Source organism: Lactuca saligna, chromosome 4 (assembly GCF_052625555.1).
Source record: "Lactuca saligna cultivar CGN05327 chromosome 4, ASM5262555v1, whole genome shotgun sequence".
In the NCBI taxonomy this organism is placed as follows: domain Eukaryota; kingdom Viridiplantae; phylum Streptophyta; class Magnoliopsida; order Asterales; family Asteraceae; genus Lactuca; species Lactuca saligna.
Window position 1 is genome coordinate 218243901 of NC_136420.1, and position 23982 is coordinate 218267882.

At 38.6% G+C, this 23982-nt stretch overlaps 1 protein-coding gene across 1 annotated transcript; it reads left to right on the plus strand.

The window, feature by feature from the left end:
• Positions 1-20830: 20830 nt before the first annotated feature.
• Positions 20831-23754, plus strand: LOC145043331 (putative serine/threonine-protein kinase At1g01540). Its single transcript, XM_078991960.1, has 7 exons — positions 20831-21647; positions 21789-21893; positions 21991-22113; positions 22399-22569; positions 22648-22777; positions 23036-23245; positions 23471-23754. Exons 1-7 carry the CDS (start codon positions 21001-21003, stop codon positions 23564-23566), a joined length of 1482 nt encoding a protein of 493 aa, XP_078848086.1. The 5' UTR covers positions 20831-21000; the 3' UTR covers positions 23567-23754.
• Positions 23755-23982: the final 228 nt, after the last annotated feature.

A 23982-nucleotide genomic window follows, 5' to 3' on the forward strand; every position in this document is an offset into this window, starting at 1 on the left:
GAGGCGCTATTTTCAGCAAGGCTGCGCCGGTTATGTAGCTTATGTTATGGATGTCCGGGAGAAGGGAAAGACGAAAGTTGGAGACGTTCTGGAATTGCGAGACTTTCCGGATGTATTCCCAGAGGATTTACCGGAAATACCTCCCGAGAGACAGGTCGAGTTTGGGATCGACCTAATTCCTGGTGCGGCTCTGATAGCCAAGGCACCGTATCGGTTAGCTCCCCCTGAGATGCAGGAGTTGTCTACGCTGCTGCAGGAGTTGCTAGACAAGGGTTTTATATGGCCGAGTAGTTCATCCTGGGGAGCGCCGATCCTGTTTGTGAAGAAGAAGGATGGGTCGCACCGTATGTGCATTGACTACCGGGAGCTGAATAAGGTAACAGTGAAGAACCGTTACCCCCTCCCGAGGATAGATGATTTGTTTGATCAACTTCAGGGGGCGTCTTGGTTCTCTAAGATCAATTTATGCTCCGGATATCATCAGATGCGAGTTAGAGGCGAAGATGTGCAGAAGACTGCTTTCAGGACCTGATATGGTCATTATGAGTTTGTAGTGATGCCTTTTGGGCTCACTAATGCTCCAGGCGCATTCATGGACCTCATGAATCGTGTATGTAGACCAATGATGGATCGGTCTGTGATAGTATTCATAGATGATATCTTGGTGTATTCCAAGACTCAGGAATAGCATGAGGAGCACCCGAGGGAGGTGCTAGAAGTTTTGAGAAGGGAGAGGCTTTTCGCAAAGTTCTCCAAGTGCGAGTTCTGGTTGCGTGAGGTGCAGTTCCTTGGTCACCTCATTAACCAGAAGGGTATATTGGTAGATCCGGCCAAGATAGAGGCCGTGGTGCAGTGGGAAGTCCCGAGGTCTCCATCCGAGATTCGGAGCTTCCTAGGTTTGGCAGGGTACTACAGGAGATTCATTCAGGATTTCTCCAAGATAGCAGTACCGCTCACCCAATTGACTAGGAAGTCAGTGGTGTTTCGTTGGGGGCCTGAGCAGCAGGCGGCATTCGAGACCCTCAGGCAGAGGTTATGCGAGGCTCCGATTCTTTCCCTACCAAAGGGAATAGAGGATTTTGTAGTTTATTGTGATGCCTCAATCATAGGTATGGGAGCAATGTTGATGTAGCGGGGGCATGTGATAGCTTACGCCTCGAGACAGTTGAAGCCTCATGAGGCTAACTATCCTACACACGATTTAGAGCTGGGGACAGTAGTGTTTGCCCTCAAGATTTGGAGACATTATCTTTATGGGGTCCGTTGTACTATCTACACGGATCATAAGAGTCTAAGATACCTTATGGATCAGCCGAGTCTAAACATGAGGCAGCGGAGATGGTTGGATGTGCTAAAGGATTATGATTGTGAAATCCTTTACCATCCAGGGAAGGCCAAGGTAGTGGCCGACGCCTTGAGCCGAAGGGTGACAGTAGCTCCTATCAGAGACTTATGTCTAAGGATGACAGTGATCACTCCGTTGTTGGAACGGATCAGGGAGGCTCAGGTTGAGGGCCTCAAGGAAGAGAAGCAGAAATGTGAGAGGATTGTGGGTCGAGTAGCTGCGTTCGATTATGATAGTCGAGGGTTGTTGACCCTACATGGGAGAGTGTGGGTACCGTACGGGGGCGGAGTACGGCAGGTATTGATGGACGAGGCTCATAAGTCTCGATTTTCTATCCACCTGGGGGCGACGAAGATGTATAGAGATCTTCGACTCGATTATTGGTGGCCCTGCATGAAGCGGGATGTTGCTTGGTATGTAGAGAGATGCCTGACCTGCAGGAAGGTCAAGGAAGAACATCAGAGGCCTCACGGCAAGATGCAGTCATTAACATTCCCATGTGGAAATGGGAGGACATCACCATGGATTTTATCACTAAGCTTCCCAGGACCGCACGTGGGGTAGATTCGATTTGGGTGGTAGTGGATCGGTTGACGATGAGTGCTCATTTCATACCGATCCAGGAGAGCATATCAGCGGAAAAGTTAGCTGATATCTATGTGCGGGAGATAGTTGCATGTCATGGAGTACCGGTATCAGTGGTGTCAGATCGAGACGTCCGTTTTACATCCAGATTTTGGAAGCGGTTCCATGACGAGATAGGTACTCGTCTTCATTTCAGCACCGCTTTCCACCCTCAGATGGATGGGCAAAGTGACAGGACGATTCAGACTCTTGAGGACATGCTCCGGGCATGTGTTCTAGATTTTGGGGGCAGTTGGGATACGTATCTTCCGTTAGCGGAATTTTCGTATAACAACAGTTATCATGTGAGCATTGATCGACCTCCCTTTCAGATGCTTTATGGGAGGAAGTGCAGGACCCTGATTTGTTGGGGCGAGGTCGGTCAGCGGGTTATTGGGAGCACGGAGGTGGTGCTCAAGACGACCGAGTTGATTCAGCAGGTTCGTGGTAGACTGCAGACTGCGCAGAGTCGGCAGAAGAGCTACGCCGATAGGAGGCGTTCATATTTAGAGTTTCGGGTAGGCGACATGGTCCTTCTGAAGGTCTCACCTTGGAAGGGTGTCATCAGCTTTCGGAAGAGGGGGAAGTTGGGCCCCAGGTTCATTGGTCCTTTCAGGGTTTTGGCCCGTGTGGGTCGGGTTGCTTATCGGTTGGATCTTCCGGAAGAGCTTATCCAGATCCACAACACTTTCCATGTGTCTCAGTTGAGGATGTTTTTGGTGGATGAGTCAACAGTTGTTCCTTTAGAGGATATTCAAGTTGATAGCAACTTGAATTATATTGAGAGGCCGGTCGCGATTCTGGATCGGAAGGCAAAGACCTTGACGAACAAGGTAATTCAGCTAGTGAAGGTGCAGTGGGAGCACCGGAAAGGGTCTGAGTGGACGTGGGAGACTGAAGATGAGATGAGAGAACATTATCTAGAGTTATTTGCAGATTCAGCAGCAGCAGACTTCGAGGACGAATTCTGAGTCAAGTGGGGGAGAGTTGTAACGATCCGTCTCTGGAACGTTGCTTTTATAGTATTTATTTTCGAAGTTAGTAGAGGAACTCGGCGAGTCTATGTCCCGACTCGTCGAGTAGGGTCGTGTTTTTGATCAGCTTATAAATCGGCGACTCGGCGAGTCCATATTCAGGACTCGGCGAGTCAGCCTACCAGGTAGAAACCCTAAATCCCATTGAGTTTTTGAGCATTCTTGGTGTAATTCTTGAAGTTTTGAAGAGAAGAAGAAGGCTAAATCCAAAGAAGAAGAAGAAGATCCAAGTCCTTGCACCCATCTCAGAGTACTTTGAGGTAATGATCAGTTTCTTCCGGTTTTGTTGATAGATTCCCCTTTATAAGCATATTTAGCCCATTCTTTAGCTTGTTTATAGTAGAGAAATCATATTGGATGGATTAGCTTTCGAATCTAGCCATGTTTCAGTTCCAAAAAACGTAGATCTATCAACTTTATGGAGCCATTTTGCATGATAGCCCTAGATCTACTCTTCCAAGTGCCTTTCTAGCCTTTATATCCTTTTGTATGCTTTTGTACACATAAAGTTGGGAACTTTATGTGGTTAACCAGCCTTAGGAGCTCAGATCTATATATTGTATGCAGTGGTTTTGAGCAGAATCGAGTTTTTAGTAGTTGCATGCATGAGACTCGGCGAGTCGTTCTTCGGACTCGGCGAGTCGAGTCGTGAGTCCCCGATTCTTCCCCTTTGAGTGATTCTAAGTGGGTACCAATGATTAGTGTATCGATTCAGTGAGTTAGAGATTAGACTCAACAATGGAGGGACTTGACGAGTTGTTCATACAACTTTACTACTGTCTACTGAGTCTTGGAATACAAAACCTCCGGCAGTAGGATTCTCGATGGTGTCATTCGTCGGCACTAAAGCGGCGACAACAGCTCTTGGCATAGCAACGGCGGCAGATGGCACTCCCATGGCGGCGGCTATAGTTCCGTACCCTGGGGTTAGGGTTGAGTAGCATATACGGGAGAGAAATAAAACACAGCTTGATCCCGCTCCCTTCCAAAACTTCCATTCCTTTTTTTCACATCTAGCGCCTCTTACTATATCTTCTTCAAATCAAGTCCAAAAGTTACCTAATAGCCCCTGCCTTAAAAAATCTTTAAAAATTAAATCCACAATTTACCATATAGTCCTTGCTTCCCAAAATCTAATCAAATTAAGTCCCAATAATTCACCAAGGAGTCCTTGTCTTCATAAATATTTACAAACTACTCCGGAACTTACAATTTTAACTCGAAACTTCTAAAATCGTGACAATTAACTTCTCGAGGCCGAGGCCAACACACTACTCCGGAACTTACAATTTTAACTCGAAACTTCTAAAATCGTGACAATTAACTTCTCGAGGCCGAGGCCACCTGGCGATGTTATTATTGATTTTAGGGTTTCTACTCATATTAACCCTTATCTATTTATTTATTTAATATACAGGATGATACATTCACTCAAGAACATCAAGATCCAAACGTAAACCCATTTTTCCAACCGAAAATACTTTGCAACATTTGCAAATAATTCCATATAAACTGTAAGTATTCCTTACATAATTTAATTATTATTTCCAATATTATTTATTCAAATATTTAAATTAAATTTTTATTAATTTAAATACGATGTCGAAAATAATTATTTTTAAGATAACGTTATTCGCGCGTACTCTAGTTCGAGGATCGTTTCTACGGCTCGATAGTCAAACTCAAACGTTATTCGCGCCTACCTATTTGATGTTTTTAACATTTTTAGGGGGTGGGTGGGAATATAAGTAAAGCACAAGGACTTTTGTGTTTATACAAACATTTTAAAATAATTTTAAGGGGTGGAATACAAGTAAAACACAAGTTAACTATTAAGTCCATTCCAAGCTTAAGAATTTCATATAAACATGCATGAATGTAAAGTTGGCAACTTTACGTGGTTTTCCGGCTCAAGGAAGTCAGATCTGTGTTTTGGAGTCATGTCCTCATGGATTAAGTGCTTAATGTGTTAAGAGGTGGGTTTCTGGCAAACTCAACGAGTTTGTTGGATAAACTCGGCGAGTTGGCTCGGTTTTCCCCGACATTTTTAGATTAATACAGGAACTTAGCGAGTTGGATGGTCAACTCGGCAATTTGAGTTGGTTATTCCCAATCTGTGCAGATTGATGGAGAAACTGGACGAGTTGAAGGACAACTCGATGAGTTGGATTAACTTGGACCGTTGACTTTGACTTTTGATTTATGTATTTGACCAAGTTTATGTAACAACCCGTCATTGTTAATTCAATAAAAGTCAAAAACTACATTTCAATCCTTATGTTTATATATATATATATATATATATATATATATATATATATATATATATATATATATATAAGGCATAGTTATAAGGTAATATTTAAATATAGCTTGAGTCTTAAGTGAACTGTGATATTATAACATTAACATAAGTTAAATGTCTAAGGTTTAAACCATAAATAAACATTCCATATATGTGTTCGCGGCCTAGGATTTAAAGATCAAAGGATTTACAACCAAACAAACGTGTTCAAAGGAGGTTCACGGTTGGAATTAGAAATCAAAGAGAGTTCACGGTCCAAAGATAAAAGAAACATGTAGTTTACAGTCCAAATAAACACATCCAAGAGGAGTTCACACTTTGGAGTAAGGGTCATTAGAGTTCACGGCCATGATATGACCGTGAACAACATCCCAAGGCCCATTTGGGTCGAAAACCTAAATGCTAGAACCCTTAACAAAAAAGGTCGTGGCCCATTATGACCGTAAACACCCTATATATATATATATATATATATATATATATATATATATATATATATATATATATATATATATATATTTGTGTGTGTGTGTGTGTTGCATTGGGAAAACACTTTCATTTAACACATTTCTTGTAGGAATAAGAGTGTAAGATTGTTAAGAGAAATTGGTGTTGGTCTTGTAATATGAGAGAGGTTGGAGAGTGAGAGAGAGACCGAGATATAGAGTGAGAGATAAAAGAGAGGAGAAAGGTTGAATTTGGTAGATAGTGAGTTGATGTTTGTCTAGATGCATATAAACCTTTCATGGATATCCAACAAGTAATAGTGAGGTGTCACCCCATTTCCCTCCCATTTGTGTTTCCTTTTTGTTGTTGCTGTTGTTGTGCCGACAGAGAGGAAAGAGGAAAGGAAAAGAGGAGATTTGGGCCCTTTCTTGTCTTATTTTGAGTTTCTAATGCCCAAAATTAATATTTTTTGCCATATTGGGCCTTTATGAGGGCTCACGGCCTAAAGAAGCCCAAGGATGTAGTTTACGTCCCATTAGGGCTTATGAAACTATTTATGGCCCATCATGGCCCATTAGAGATAATATGGATCAATCTAATCCCACATGACCCAAAATACATTAGTTTCATGGACATGCATCCAATTAGAGCCCAAATTGAGTTCCTTGGCCCAAAATGGCCAGATTGAAAGTTTAGTAGCCCATTAGGCCCACTAAATGGATTCTGGTCAAATCTGAGTTTGAAATGGAACATTAGGGTTATAACCTATAGTTAAGTGTATGAAATGCTTTGAATTAGGTTTTTTGGAACGAACATCATGTATTATCAAGCTTAAAGCTACAGAATACCTCAAAATTTGATTACATATCGACAGAATTTCCTTGCCGAGAGTGCTAGTTGTAACAGAGAAACCCACCATATCAACCATAGTCTCAAACAACACCTTTGATTTTTACTAACTCCATTAAAGTTCTACATGAAGACAAACCTTCTGAAACCATAGTTATTATTGAAGAGAAGAAAGATGGAGTTCTCATATATCTACAAGTGTCACGAACATAATTACTTCGCAAGTGACTCTAAATCTCATTTGATGAAAGACAAAGCATACTATATGAGAAGGGCAAATGAAGTAGAAGAAAAGGAGAAAGAAAAGGCATTTTTGGCTCACATGCGAAGAGACTATCAATTCTGGTCATCTGGAGATGAAGATGAGTAAACCAAAAACAAAAGAAAGCTACGAAAATTATGTCTCGTTTTGAGGAAAGGCGATAACACCAAAGATGGTTCAACAAGGCTAAAGAAGAACTATTGCTTCATGGAAAAAGAATGAAGCATCAACATCATTGAACAAGTATAATTTATGATATAGTCAAATAATTGTAGCATGCATGATTGTGAACCTTACATAGCAAAAATCACTCAAACCTATGATGATGTCCTTTCAGATTATAACAAAGCCATAGATCAAAAAAAACATAGCGACCCAAGAGCTATACAACCTAAGAGGAAGACTAGAAGAAAAGAAGCTAGGTTACATAATGAAACTCAGGTAGATATTACTTTCAATTAATGGGATCTAGCCTGAGCTAAAAACATATGCTTAAATCAATTAACGGAAAAACTCTTTAATGAAAGCGAAGCAATCCAAAATGTTGTGAATAATGGATCTACAGACAAAACTTATAGGTAGGGTTGGTTAAATGGCTACCCCATAGAAGAGAAATCTCGATTGAGGTTTGATGCCAATCATCCCTATGTCTTACCTAAAATACTATTTCACTCTCCTGTAAATGAAAAGACCTACCCTAAATATATTCAATGTTATTTTGGAAAACTTCATGTCTTAAGAACCAACTATGTGATAAAAGCCATTCTCCCAAAAACATCAGGAATCTCTGAAGAATGGCATTCAATACATGTCATTGGAACAATTTGGATTGGCTTAGGATCTGAAGTAGATGAGGAAATCATGCTAGAAGGACCGGAAATGTTCCAAAAATTTGTAGTTGATGAGGTGATTATTTTGGAAGGACTTGACTTATCCATAAAAAAATGTCTATGAAGATATGACTACTGCATCCTTTGTGGTATCTTATTCTTCACCTTTAACTAAAGTATTGTTGCAGACCCCTATTAAGTCAACTTCAAAAATTCAAGTTCTTCCACAAGGAGTAAGAATGGACAAATTTGAAATTGGACAGTGTGCTGCATGTCATGAACTTTACTGTTTTGATGACTCGTCACCCAAACCTATACCAAAGTCGAAACTTTTCAAAAGAAAAAGACCTAACTGAAAAAATATGACATCATTTCACCAAAGGACGAGGAAAAGCAAGCCTTGAAAGTTGAAATTCAATCTTGCATAGAGAAAAGGAATGTTCATTCAAATTCCAAGGTTACAAAAAAAGGATAAAATTTTCCAAGAAAATGCTTTCATCAAACTTTGTGGTAAAAAAATAAGTTCAAAAGAAGTATGCGCAAAATATATTTTTCCAAGCTAACTCGGTGCAAAAATTCAAAAATGAAAAAAAAAACTCAAAAGTCCAAACAAATCACCAAGTCCTTCAAAACCTCAAAGTTTAAAGCCATCAACAACAACAACACTGCAATTGTTGCTCCTCTAAACAAAACTTCTCATACCTCTGACCAAAAACTCAAGACTATGATGATTGAGAACACCATATTCATTAATCAAATGGACAAAACAAATGAAAATTCTCACATAAAGAAAAATATTAAGAAACATGTTGATTATGTTCCAAAATCCAAACCTAAACAAACGATTTGGATAAATGAAAAGAAAATGACTTTTAGTTCATATCCACTTGTTAAGTAAAAAGCCTCTAGGTCTAAGTCTACCAAGGCAGATCTTGTTTCAAAGAGGATTTGGAAACAAAAAAGAATTCAAGAACACCTTATCAACAAAACTTAAGGAACCACACACCACAACAACACCTAAAATTGCATCTTCTTTTCATAAATCTGTTAGGAAATCACTCTATGTTGTTATGGGTCCCGAATGTGTTTGGATGCCCAAATTAACTGAATGATTTCCTAGGCAATGTGAAAGGAGGATCATGAAATAGATTGGTTAATTGATAGCTCCCGCTCCTTGCACATGATAGGAAGGTTGGAATACCTTCGTGACTTTAAGGCATTCACACATGGTGGTGACGTAACTTTTGGAAATGATGCAAATGGAACTATACAAGGTTATGGTGTTTTGAAAAATAGGAATTTCTTGATGTAAGGGGCTGCTTATGTTGAAGGTTTGAAAAACAATTTGATAAGTGTTGGGAAACTCTAAAAAGCGGGTTATCATATTGAATTTGAAGATGAATACAACTACATTATGACAAAAGATTAATGATGTCTGATTAAATTAAAGGTTGCACAAACAATGTTCCAATTAGACATTTCTCTCATCATTGGTAAACTACACCTGCGTTTTTTTGTCAAAATCAATCTTGGAGGTCGATTGGCTATGACACCGGAAACTTGCTCACCATAATTTTTAGAATATCAATAACTTGGTTACTCGAGAAATAGTGCGAGGATTATGTCTCCTTAAATTTTACAATGACACTTTATGCCCTGGGTTTGAGTTTGGTAAGCAACCAAAAGGAAGCCATTTATTGGTTATAGATTCCTTAATTGTTAAATCTTTGGAATTACAACACATCGATCATTGTGGTCCATTAACCATAGCTAGCCTCCATCACAAAAAGTGCATCTTAGTAATCTTTGATGAATACACCCGTTTCGTTTGGGTTTTCTTTTTAAGATTGAAGTCAATGGCACCTTAGACCTTGATAAACTTCATCTAAGAAACATAATAGTAGATCAAGCTTCCTATCATGAAAATACGAAGTGACAATGAAATGGAGTTCATAAATCGAATTCTGAATGACTTATTGGTATCCAAGGGAATTATACATAACTTCTCGACACCACACATATCCCAACATACTGGCATGGTAGAGAGATAGAACAAAACTCTAGTAGAAGCTGTGAGGTCTATGATCAACTTTGCAAATTTGCCTCTTTAATTTTAGGCCGAAGCAGTTGCTACAACTTGCTTTGTTCAGAATAGATGTATTCTCACAAAACTCCTTAACAAGACTCCATATAAAGGTTTCAATAATCAGAAACCCAATTTTTGTTTCTTTCATATCTTTGGTTTCATGTGTTTTATGGTCAACAACAAAGAGAATCTAAGCAAGTTTGCACCCAAATCAGATGAATGAATACTTTTGGGATATTCTACAAACAAGGTTACATATAAAGTTATTATTCGAAGAACAAGGATAACTAAAGAAGCATTTGACGTGAATTTTAATGATTTTTATGTCCAGAAAACTAGTCTCATCAACGAAACGACATCCATCATAGAGAATGATATTCCAATCCAATTCAGATTGCTCAACATTATTGAATTTAACTATGACACTCTTTTTAATCCTCCATAGACTAACAAATTATCTGAAATTCTAGTCTCACCAGCTGCACAGCTGTAACACACTAAAGACTTTGGGCCCTCCATTACTAAGACTCCTCGCATATGACTTCCACCTTGTTGGTTGAGGGGGAAAGCATAACTACTATTCCAATAATTTTCATAACCATCGAGGTTCCAGTCTTAGAATAAGTTGCTCTAGTAGTAAACAATTGATCACATGTCCCTAAAGAATCAGAACAACATGAAGAAGAGGATGTTAAGGAGATAGAAACATGAGATGAAGTTCCTAGAATTACTCTCACATCAATTTAATGGGAACCGTTAATCGAGGGGGGAACTTTCATTGATAGTTGCACAGCCGATTCCTGTGATACAAGATTTATCTACATGATGTTCACAAATCGAGGGGGAGTAAGCTTAATAAGTTCAAAGAGAAGAGCCTGCCAAAGAAAAATATATTCCATCTAATGTAGTTTCTGAACATCATCAATCACGTCTATACATCTGGACTAAAGATCATTCACCTAGCCAAATAATAGGAAGTCCTTCTACTGGTATTAGAACTCGATCATCCGATGAATTGACCAAACATTGTATCTATGATGCATTGATGTTATCAACTGAGCCAATAACTCTTAAATATGCCCTTCTAGATCTTTATTGGATTGTTGCAATGCAAGAATGGCTTCTGGAGTTCAAGAGAAAAAAAAGTTTGGAAACTCGTTCGCAAGCCAAAGGAACATACCATGGTTGTAAGTCGTGTTTTTATACTAAATTAGATGATACAAGTGTTGTAATCAGAAACAAAATCTTACTTATAGCAAAAGGTTATAATATATTAGAAAGAGTTAACTACGATAAAAGCTATTCTCTAGTTGCGAGGCTTAAGGCTATACACATGTTCTTGCCGTATACGGCACATATAAATGTTAAAGTATATCAAATAAATGTATAAAGCTCTTTCTTCGATGGTGAACTGAAAGAAGAGGTATAGTTACAGCAACCTACATGTTTTTCAAAATCTTGATCTTCTTCATTGCTGTTACCAATTAGAAAAAGTGACTTACGGCTTGAAGAAGGCACCCTGGTCTTGGTATGAAACTCGTTCTATGTTTCTATCGAGTCTAGATATAAGCGTAGGGTTCCCGATCATACCCTCTTTAGAAGTTCAAGTGAAAAGCATCTAATGCTTTTGAAAATATATGTGGATGACATTATATTTGGCTCAACTAATCAAGTGATGGTAAATGAATTCGCAAAGCTCATGACAAGTAAATTTCAAATGAGCATGCATAGAGAGATTAATTTCTTTCTTGGTCTTCAAATCATGAAAGTGTTGGATTAGGTGTCTAAGCTCATAAATATAATTGGTATATACTTGATCTGATAGTAGCATGGTCATTTTGGGTTGCCTTCCCCATAGCAATTTGACATGATGATTTTTGGAGAAAGAGGTTGATAAAAGATTTATTGATATATTATATGAATCATATATTAATTGAGAAATCATATTATTTAATTAGTATTAATCAGAAATTAATTTGGACTTAATTTTGGGATTAAAGGAACTGATTACATATATCGGGGACTGATATATTAAATCACTGATAGTTGTAATGTTCGGCCGACAGACTCCTTTAGAAAGGATTGGACAAAATCTATAGGAAGCCCTATAGAGATTTCGTCCAAGGCTTCTCGGAAGGAGGTCGGTGGACTGCTTAAGGCCTAAGCAACCAGATAAGGGTTTCCACCTGATAACCCTAGCAACCTCAACTATATAAGGAACTCCTTACTATACAATTTTCGGCCCTATGCATTCTAAGAGAACCCTAGCCAAAAGTTAAAGATCCTTTATCACCTCTCTCCTTCACCCTTTGCTATTGGTGTTTGTGATTCCATTAGAGGTGCAATGCTTGGGGCACTAAGCTCTTATAAGCTAAGATCAAGCAAGGAATACTTGTTATTATTAGATAACAAGAAAGGTATTCTTCTAACCCTAATAATATATCGATTTTGATTATATATATACACTAGATCCAGGGTTATTGCTTTGGAAATTTTATTTGAATGTATAACTTGAGAAAAACCTAGATCCAAAGCAATTAGGGTTGCATGTATACATATGAATGTAGATATGCTCAAAACCCATCAGTGGTATCAGAGTAGGATGTTTTTCTGTTATATTTGATGCAATAGTGATTTGTCTAAAGCTGAAATAAAACGATTTTGCTTTCTGTCTGATGAACTCAATGAGTTCGAAGATGAACTCGAGGAGTTGACTCATTTGACAACTAATTTTTCGATTTTCAAATCTATCTTATATTAGGTTAATTACCTGTAACATCTGGAATTCCTGGTATCATATTTTAATTAATTAGTTGTGTCAAGAAGAGGGACTCGACGAGTTGACGCCTAGACTCGTCGAGTAGGATCGCGATTACTGACTGGATTTAATAAATGGACTCGACGAGTCGGCAGGCTGACTCGACGAGTCCGCTCTGTGGACAGAAACCCTAAATCCTCGGGCTTATGCCCTATTTAAGGGACCTTATGGCCCTCATTTGTGACCAACTTCACCCTTGATATATCCCTACGAAGTAGAGAGCATAGAGAGTGAGAGAAGAGCCATCTTGAGATTTATTGGTGTGATTTTGAAAAGGAAAAGAAGGTTTTCAGCAAGAAGGACCAAAGAACATTGTCATTCTGAGATTTTAGAGCAAGGAGCTTTAATTTGAGGTAACAAATCGGCCCTTTCTTTCTATATGGTGTAGATTTCATGAATCTTGGGTTTCTTGACCCTTGGCTTCAAAGGATTATGGAGTATATGAAGTCCCAATGTGGAATAAGCCTTAGATCTGGACCTTGAGAGGTCGAGAGAGTCCCAACCTTCTAGCTTTATGTAGTCCCTTTGGAGTTGTAGACCTTAGTTGCCATTTTAGGAGCTATTTCATCAAATACGGACATATGAGTGTTGCATGAGCTTAAAGATTGAACCTTTACGTGATTTTTGAGTGTTAGGAGGTCAGATCTATAAGTTAGAGAAGCAGATCTGACCTCAGATGGTCATTTGAGTGTTGTCATGGAGTGAACTCGTCGGGTTCATAAGGAGACTCGACGAGTCGAGTTGGGTTGCCCCGTGATTCGTGACTAGTGGTAACCCGTCGAATGAAAGGATATCTCGACGAGATCGAGTGAGGATTTATGAGGATTAAAAGGACACACATGGACTTGTCACAATAGTGCACTCGACAAGTTTTGTCAAAGTTTGACCATTAACTAGAGTTGACTTCAGTTGACCTTAGGGTTTTGGTCAAGATGGTTCAAGAGAGGTCAAGGAAGGGTAGAATGATCTACTACCCATTCATTAGGAATGAGCACAAGAGAAAGTATTGATTAGAGATGTTGTTATGTTGATAGGAGGAGGCTAGGTTGGGTTATCAAGCACGAGAGGTTATCCGACATCTTACGAGGTGAGTCTTCTCACTATACTTTACCTAGATTGGTAATTATGTGTGACCGGAAGGTCTTATATGCTATGATGAGTAAGTGTTGCCCACTGTTATATGATATGTATGTGTTATGTTATGTTATGAGTATCATGATATGGACCGGGAGGTCAATAGTGTATGGGTCGGAAGGACAAGATAATACGGATCGGAAGGTTAGAGAAGTGGGATCAGAAGATCTACCAGGACAATAGGATAGAAGTCCCATGAGACACATTGACCCGAAGGTCTTGTAGAGTTGTAGCCTTGCATGGTGTATGTGTCGTGTGTGGTATTTTGCGGAACCCACTAATCATTTATGCTTACCGTTTATGTGATATGTGTTTCAGGTACCAGCGAGGATCACAGGAAGGCGCCAGCATGATCTGTACATATTGATGGAGTTTTATGCATTTGAGATCTTGGGAATTGTTTTATTGAATGACATGTGTTACATTGAGTTTTGATATTTTATATGAATGAAATTATGTCTTTAAAAAATGAAAAATTGTTTTGGAAATCCATGTTGTTACAAATTGGTATTAGAGCCTTGGTTTGAGGGATTCGGATGCACCTTCGGGTGTATTTCAACTCAAACTGAGGATTTGAGAAAGTTTTTCATAAAAAAAATAATTTTTCTAAAAAGTAAAGGAATGTAAGGAAAGCAGAAAGGAGCAATGTGTACGATTAGCCATCGCTCGAACGGTGATTTCCCAAAATACCCTTACATTATGTGTTATGAGATATGATATGATATGTTATGCATTCTAGAGTAGGCTATGTATTCATATTAGGACTAAAGTGGCCTGATTTGTGATGCCTTAGCCTAGGAGATTACTGCTGCTATGACATGCTTCAACTGTGAGTAGGTAGCATTGAGGAGCTTATGAGAGGTCTACCGAAGGGTAGCCTATTCTTAGCGAGATGTAGAGTACTGGTGATCTGGGATCCTAGGAGGAGGACTTGGAATGAATGTTGATGCGATGTGGAAGGTAGTATAGGCCTCGTGCTACTGAAAACACCAGATCAGTGCACAATCCAAGTAAGAATCCTTAGGGTACTAGGGAAGAATTATGGTTGAGTTATCGAGTGCGAGTATGCTCGAGCGAGTCTCTGATATCTTTTGTGTTGTGTTTCAGAGACATCATGGTTAGGACATGCCACACACCAGGGGGTAGCGGCCTTAGCTACAAGGAGATTCGTCAGATGATACATGACGAGGTGGCCGCAGCGATCCTGGAAGCCATTCCGAAGATGTTTGGGTCTATCAAGACCATGCTGATTGAGATGTTTGATGAGAGGTACACTGTTGTTACCGAGGCAGCTGTTGTTGCAACCACAATAATTATTACTGCCGCAAGGCCACAGGGGGGGGGGTGACTCGTTGCAGTACTGAGAGTTCAGCAACACGAAGCCACCCGAGTTTGATGGGACTCAGGACCCGATTGATGTGATGAGATGGATTTATGATATTGAAGGATGTTTCTACGCCTGTTCGTGTCCGGAGCATCTGAGGGTACGGTTCGGGCTGAACCAGCTCTGCTTGGGAGCAAAAGATTGGTGGAAGTTTGTGATGGCAAACTTTACTCTTGTAGAGATCTCAGAGGTGACCTGGGAGAGGTTCACCACCATGTTCAGAGATGAGTATGTTCCCCCGGTGGAGAGGGAATGGTTGGCACAGGAGTTCTTGTCCCTCAAGCAGGGGATAGTGTCCGTGACTGTGATTACATGGATGTTCCACGATAGGGAGTTGTTTTGCCCTGAGCACGTGTCGTATGAGCAAGCATGTATGAGTAGGTATTTAAGCATTCTGAGGAGGGACATTCGGGAGTTCGTGGTGAAGTCGAGTCACTAGAAATTTGCTGAGCTCCAAGAAAATGCCTGGAAGAGGAAGATTGAGCTAGAGACTCAGGCTAGGGAGGAGGCCGAGTCTTAGAGGAGGGACAGGCAACCGGTATAGGTATAGCCGACAGCCAAGCAGGCTAATCCCGCTAATACGAGATCTGGACGCCATAAGGGCCGCACTTGTGGGAAGTGCGAAAAGGGACATGATAGGGTGTGTCGAGCGGGTGCTTGCTACAAATATGGCAAGGATGGGCATATAGCCAAGGACTGCCCCAAAGGATTTATGTTTTGCTTTCATTGCAACCAGACGGGTCACCAGAGGGCTGAGTGCCCATAACTGTTATAGGGATCAACGCAGGGATCTACCTCTGTTACTGCACAAGCTATTAAGGGTCGGCCAGTGAAGGGTGAGGCACTGAAGGCTCGTGGAAGAGCCTTCCAGTTGACAGTGGAGGAGGTCCGCGCACCGCTCGATGTCGTGACTGGTATGTATTCTTTCATTTATTTATTATGAGTTGAGATATTGTGCTTATATTATGATTTGTGTAGGTACTTTTCTTGTGAGTTCTGTATTTGCTTTGGTGTTATTTGAATCGGGTGCGAGTCGATCATTTGTGTCATTAGCATTTAGTCAGCACATCACTATTCGACAAGAGGCGTTGACTCGACCACTACGAGTTTCCATAGCTGACGAGTGAGTGGTGTATGCTACCTCATCTATCATATGTGTGTATATTCATACTAGGATGGGTATGACATGAGATCCTAAGTACCCAAATGTACATATATTGTTTTTGTTGTTGTTGTGAATAGATTTCGAGATAATCCTCACATGTACAAGTAGAGGCTTGCTACACCTCGGTGGCCTAGGTTAGATGCCCCCTAGTGCCTTGTTTGTGGATGTAAGGTAAATTTTGACATTTTTTAGCATATATTCTTCACATCTGGCCACCAAATTTTGTGAGTTTGACTTTAAGATTTTCATGGAGTTATGAATAGATTCATATATGGCATTGCATTCGTATTAAACTCTTTTACATCTTTAGCTTTGTAATGGTGCATTCATGAAATGTTTTCTTGAAATGTTATGACAAATGAAGCTCAAGAGCTTAGAAACTTTTAAAATGGTTTTTATGATCATATATGTGTATATTCATACTAGGATGGGTGTGACTTGAGATCCTAGGCACCCAAATGTACATATATTGTTGTTGTTGTTGTTGTGAATAGATTTCTAGATAATCCTCACATGTACGAGTAGAGGCTTACTATCCCTCGGTAACCTAGGTTGGATGCCCCTTAGTGCCTTGTTTGTGGATGTAAGGTAAAATTTGGCATTTTTTCTATCATATGTTCTTCACATTTGGCCACCAAATTTTGTGAGTTTGACTTTGAGATTTGCATGGACTTGTGAATAGATTCATGTATGGCATTGCATTAGTATGAAACTCTTTTACATCTTTTAGCTTTGTAATGGTGCATTCATGGAATGTTTTCTTGAAATATTTTGACAAATGAAGCTCAAGAGCTTAGAAACTTTGAAAATGGTTTTTATGATCATATGTGTGTATATTCATACTAGGATGGGTGTGACTTGAGATCCCAAATGTACATATGATGATGTTGTTATTGTTGTTGTTGTTGTTGTTGTTGTTGTTGTTGCTATTGTTGTTGGTGTTTTTGTTGTTGCTGTTGTTGTTGTTGTTGTTGTTGTTGTTGTTGTGAATAGATTTCTAAATAATCCTCACATGTATGAGTAGAGGCTTGCTACCCCTCGGTGGCCTAGGTTGGATGCCCCCTAGTGCCTGGTTTGTGGATGTAAGTTAAAATTTGACATTTTTTCTATCATATGTTCTTCACACCTGGCCACCAAATTTCTTGAGTTTGACTTTGAGATTTGCATGGAGTTGTGAATAGATTCATGCTTGGCATTGCATTAGTATGAAACTCTTTTACATCTTTTAGCTTTATATGAACAAAAGAAGATATATTTTTTACATCTTTAAAATGATAAAATATGAATATTTGAAGGGTCAACTCAATTGTTGGGATTTCTATTCCTTACTCAAAATGAGTTGATCCTCGGGTAGCTCACTAGACATTTCATGTCTAACTTATTTTGGATGTATGTTCAGATTGAGAGGTTGATGCTAAGGAGTTAGCATGGATTTAGAAGACCTCGACTTGTGGGGAACTTAAACCTTTTGTTATGATACCTAATGAACAACCTCGCTCCTTAAAAACTTTTGCTAAACTTTTGGAATCGTTAAACTTTTTCGCACTAAACTTGAAACTTTTGAATACTAACACGTAAAACTTTACTGAAAAATGATTTTACAAATGGGCCCTGGCGAAGGGTGTTTCTCAATCACAACATGTCGACATATACACATAACAATAACAGGAACACACATGTAATGATAACAAATCTACCTGCCTAACAGATAATTACACCATAACAACATCATACACACAAGGATACATAATATTGTACAAAGTATAATGAGAAAACTCACATGAGCTAGCCAGTAGAAGCTCAACATCCACCTCAGCAAAAAAACAACTAAAATAAGCTATATAATGCTAAACCGAGACTAGTTCTTAGCTAAACACCTAATTATACACATGTGTTGACCACAAGTCAAACTGGTCAAAAAGTCAACTTTTAAAGTCAACTCTTTGGACCATCATGTCATGGCCAACTGCTAGCCACGACGTGGCTGCCAAAAAACAAAACAGTCACGGGCTAGAGCATCGCCATGTCATGGCCCTTCTTTAGCCATGTCGTGGTCTGTGATAGGATATCCTTTTCTTCATTCAAAGCTTACTCCTTAAAGACCAAGGCTCATAACATCAAATTTAGTATCTAATAGCTTCACAATGGATAAACTTTCTAATTTTATCCATTAGAATGGTCCAAACAACCAAGATCTAGATATTAGGTCTCAATGGGACCAATAATGTATCATTCTCAACTTAATCAATTAAGTCCAAGTCTTCAACCTTCAAATCTGAATCAACATGATGTTTAGATGGATAAAGTTTCCAACTTTATGCATAATAATACCACAAACTTTCAAGATCTAAACTTTAATACACCAAAATGACCTGAAGGACCAAGATAACATGCATGAATTAAAGGCAAGACAAAAGCTCATAACTTTCCTAGTCTATGATGTCTAAGAAGCATTCCAAACTCATCAAAAGATGTTAGAGTTCATTCAACACCAAGATTACTCATAAAGTGGACCAAAAGTGCATAAAAGGGACCATTAGCAAGATCTAACAACAAGAGAGGAAAGGTTGAAGCTTTTTAATTAGTTACAAAAGTCCAGAAAAGGTATGAAATTTATGGATCCAAGCTTGAAACAACATCCCTCACAACCAACTAGACTTTCCTGATCTTTAATCTTCATCAATTCACCACCAAAATGCACAAAAAATGGTTCAAGGAGATAGGATAAGCTCTCTTTACTCAAAGGAGGCTAGGGTTTCCCTCAAAGAATAATATAAGGGTGTTGGAGACTGAAAATGATCAAACCCTAAGAGTTAATGGCCTTTAAATACCTTAAACACGCTAAAAAACAAAGCAAAACCCACTTAGTCAGGGTGCCTCACGCTTTTAATGGGCGCTCCACACTTTCCTATAAATTCTTGGTTTTCGATTTTCAACTTCAGCTTTGAACGATCATAATTTCTTCGTTCTAACTCCGTTTTCAATGATCTTTATATGCTTGCGAATGTATTCACAAACCTCACAGTTCTATCTAACTTACTTTTGGCGTAAAGCATACATAAGTTAATTTATTAATACACACAAAAGTACATAATATTACTTTTTCCATTTACCCTTTTGGCTCCAACGCACAATTTAAGGCCTTAAATCACTCAACCAGTATTATCAACATCCAATAAGGTTAACATCTATTCCTTTGAAGTCCAAGACCTTGACTCGCTCAAATCACGATCTGCTATCCTGAAATTAGGAACATTCGAAATTCGATATTACAAAGCCATTGTTGGGTCTGGTTCTCTCCATGGGGCAATAACATCGACGATCAACACAATCACAATCACCACCATTGCAATTACATCTGGAGCTTGTTTATCCACCAAGGTTGAGAAACACCAGTGGAATCCAAATCGGGTGGACGGAGATAAAGAAATCTAGAGCATGAGATGCTGAGAAGGGCAGCGGGAGTACCAACTTTTTTCCCCAAGCCGGTAATGTGCCCTAATCATATATGACAACCGTGCCATTTAATGAAAAAGGCCATCTTTTTTGCTAGCCTGGAGCAAAAACCGGCTACAATGGATCAAAGTGACTAAGGTGCTGTTTGTTTTTTGGAAAAAATCTCTTCAAACCTCTTATTGTTGCGTGGCGCAGCACACGTGCAACACTTTTCATCTCGCAGCTGTTTGTTTTTTAGAAATCTTCTGAATCAAAAACTTCTGCGCGTGCTCTGTTTGGCGCAACACTTGTATTGCCTCTTCCAACCTCTTCTTCTTCTTTTTTTATTGCTGAAATTTTGATTATGTTATTAAAATTTTATTTCACTTATTTTTTTTCGTTTATTCTTATTGAATTTATTTTCATTTTTTTATATTCAATAATGATAATTTGTTGATGAAATATCATTGTTTTTTACTAAAATATTTTTATTTTTTGTTGTCATATCATTCTTTTTTACTAAAATATCATTAATTTTTACCGAAATGTTATACATTATTAAATTTTACGTATTAAAAAGCTATTTTTGGTTTATAAAATTAGTTTATTTTAACTTTTTAATATCTACAGCAGTATGCAGATGTTAAAAAAATAAACACGCTTCTTATTATAGTCTGCAGCCGTTTGGTCCACCTTTTCTACTGCAGAGGGTTGTAAAGGTGGTCCGCAGACTTCATGAATTTTGGTTTCAGAAAATCAAACAGCACCTAAATAATGGGTTAATATAAATTCTAAGCGTATAAAATGTAAAAAATAAAAATGAAATACTAAAAAATTGATAGTTGGTCGGGCTTCCGTAAAAATCACCTTTCTGTAAAATAATTTGCATTATTTTAACAACCTCGTCTATTCCAGATTCTACCGACACCTTGATACCGCAACTTGTAGGATATTCATTTTCGTAAATACCGTGTTACATATAAAAAGATAAATTGCATTCCAATTTGTAAATATACCAATATATTATTATATTAATTAATATTCAACTTACATAAAATGAATCCCAATACAAGCTTCCAAATATCTTAATGGTAAATAGAAAGATTTTTCTATTATCATTCAGAAACGCAGGATTCCCTCTCTTCTACAGTCCCTACTCAATTTTGTCTTCTTCTTCTTCTACCACATCCTTGGTAATTTTGTCTCCCTTCTTGACATCTTTAACGCTTCGTTCCCGTGGACTTTTAGATTGTTTAGCAGAAACCAAACACCGACAACAAAAATGTCCGGCTTTCTAAACGATGAGCTCTCCCGGAAAACCTCAATTTTCGGTTTAAAATTTTGGGTTGTTCTTGGAATTTGCTTTGGAGCCGCCATTGTCATCATCGTGTTCTTCATTTCACTCTATTTAACCTCGAAACGGAAAAAAACCTTTCATAAGACCAAAACAGTACCTCAAAAACCCACAATCCCAACAATCACCGACGAAATTCAACAACCTCGGTTCGACCCGACCCGAATTCACACTGTTCAAGCTCACGACAACAACAAGCATCAGCAGCAGGTCGTAAACACAGCGACCAAATCGGATACTTTAGCCATAGTGACGAGCCATGCAGCTGAAGATAATGGTAATTTCGAGAAGATCCAGGTAGAAATCGGAAAGGGTCACCGCATTTCTTACCCGGAAAGAAGTTGTGGCGGGTCGTCTTATGGAAGCGGGTCGGGTGATCAGCTTTCGGTTGTTTCTGTTCAACCCGAAGTTTCCCATTTGGGTTGGGGCCATTGGTATACTTTGAGGGAGCTTGAGCTTGCAACAAATGGGTTCTCAGACGAAAATGTGATTGGTGAAGGTGGATATGGTATTGTTTATTCTGGCGTTTTAATGGATAATACAACGGTAGCTGTCAAAAATTTGCTCAATAACAGGTTAATTTACAGTCAATAAACTCTTATTTTCACTTTATTCAAGTTAGGGAACTCATAGAGGTTCATATTATTGACTAAATTATGGATAAATTCAAATGGGAAATCAGTTCTTGTTCTTGTTTTTGTGTTGGATTTAAACAGAGGACAAGCCGAGAAGGAGTTTAAAGTTGAAGTGGAAGCCATTGGACGAGTTCGTCACAAGAATTTAGTGAGGCTTCTTGGTTATTGTGCAGAAGGAGCTCAAAGGTATGAATCTTGATTACTTCAATTTAAAACCTTTTTGATATTTTGAACAATTTCTTGATTTGGAATTAGATTTGTATAATTTGATTATTTTGATTAGGATCCTCGTTTATGAGTTTGTAAACAATGGGAACTTAGAGCAATGGCTTCACGGAGATGTAGGACCAATTAGTCCTCTTACATGGGAGATCCGTATGAACATTATACTTGGAACGGCTAAAGGGTACTTTCGGAATCCAAAATATTAACCCTTTTGACTTTTACACGAGACATGACTAGACTGGACAAGCTTTATAAGGCATTCATGTCTGATCCCCACCTTTTTGGGTGACACAAATTATGACATTACCTTTTTGGGTGACACAAAATTAAATTTTTATTGACATGAGTGTATATCAAAAACCCAGTACAACCTGTCCTGTCATGTGTTGTCCTGTGCTGATCAACAAAGGGGGTGTTGAGAATCTTTGTTGCTCGAGTGATATGAAATCTTGACGGGAACTTGTAGGTTGACTTATCTGCACGAAGGACTCGAGCCGAAAGTGGTTCACCGTGATATCAAATCAAGCAATATTTTACTCGATAGGCAATGGCAACCGAAAGTTTCGGATTTTGGCTTGGCTAAACTTTTGGGCTCTGAGAAGAGCTATGTCACGACTCGAGTTATGGGAACATTTGGGTAAGTCACGTCTTTAATTCATAAATCATAAAGTCAATATATATACAAGTCGATAACATTCTTGATTTTGGTTTTTAGGTATGTTGCTCCGGAATATGCTAGCACGGGCATGTTGAATGAGAGAAGTGATGTTTATAGTTTTGGGATTCTTATAATGGAGATTATTAGCGGTAGAAACCCTGTGGATTATAGCCGGCCTCCAGAGGAGGTTAATCTATAATCTATAAACTTTCAATCGTCTACCCAATTATATCAGTGAAAATTGTCACGTATTCTAGTGACGTTATAATTAAATAGATTTTGTAAAAGTATAATGCTATAATAGGAAAAAAAGAAAATGGAATGTTGTAATAAAAAATATCAACAAGTTCTATTGATATTTCTTACGTTTAACCCATTGCAAAATCTCCATGTTTGTTCTTTTTGTTTCGTTGTATAAAATTGAGATGGTAAATTTTCTTGGTAGGTGAATCTTGTGGATTGGCTTAAAACGATGGTAACAAATAGGAACGCGGAGGGTGTTTTGGATCCTAAATTAGTAGAAAAACCGTCTTCAAGAGCTTTGAAGCGTGCCTTATTAGTAGCATTACGTTGTGTGGACCCCACTGCCCAAAAGAGGCCTAAAATGGGTCATGTCATTCACATGCTCGAGGCCGATGATTTTCCATATAGAGAAGTAAGTTAAATATTATTATCCTCATTTCCCATGTCACTGTCACATCAGTTCCAATATAATACATGTCACATCAATCCCAATCTAATACATGTCAAACACAGTACTAACTTGTATATTTTATATTCTTCCTTTTTCCCTCAACAACTTTGACATGAGTTCCAAATCTTATCTAATGCATGTCAAATACAGTATATATTTGACAATAGTATTGATGATATTGTACAGGAACACAGAGGGAACCGGTTGATGGAGAAAAGATTCATCGAATCGGGTGATAGTAGTGGATACGAGAGCAGTAGGGCCCCTGGGATGTCAAATTAGGGCTTACAATTAACCCGTGATTAGAAGTTGAGATCTGTAGATATTGTTGTTAATTCATTTAATTCATGTAAGTTTACAGTTTTACCCCAATTTGTAACGCCATTTTACTTCCTCTTGTGTTGATCGTTTGGGACTTCTCTGAGAAAAAGAAAAATAGAAAAATAAATTAAGCTTGATATTATTTTGTATGATTGTATCAAATTTGGTGGAGACATGTCGGATTTTTTTTTTTTTTTGCTTCGATTGGTTCTACCTGCGATTGTGATGGGGTACAAAAGTTAAAGCATGTAGGGATAGATTGGGGGACAAAGTACAAGTCTTTTAATAAGTGGGTAAGATTGGAAATGAAGGTACAAGTCCATAAGCACATGGGACAAGTTTAAGTGTTTAACACAGGTTAGAACAGCAAGTAGATC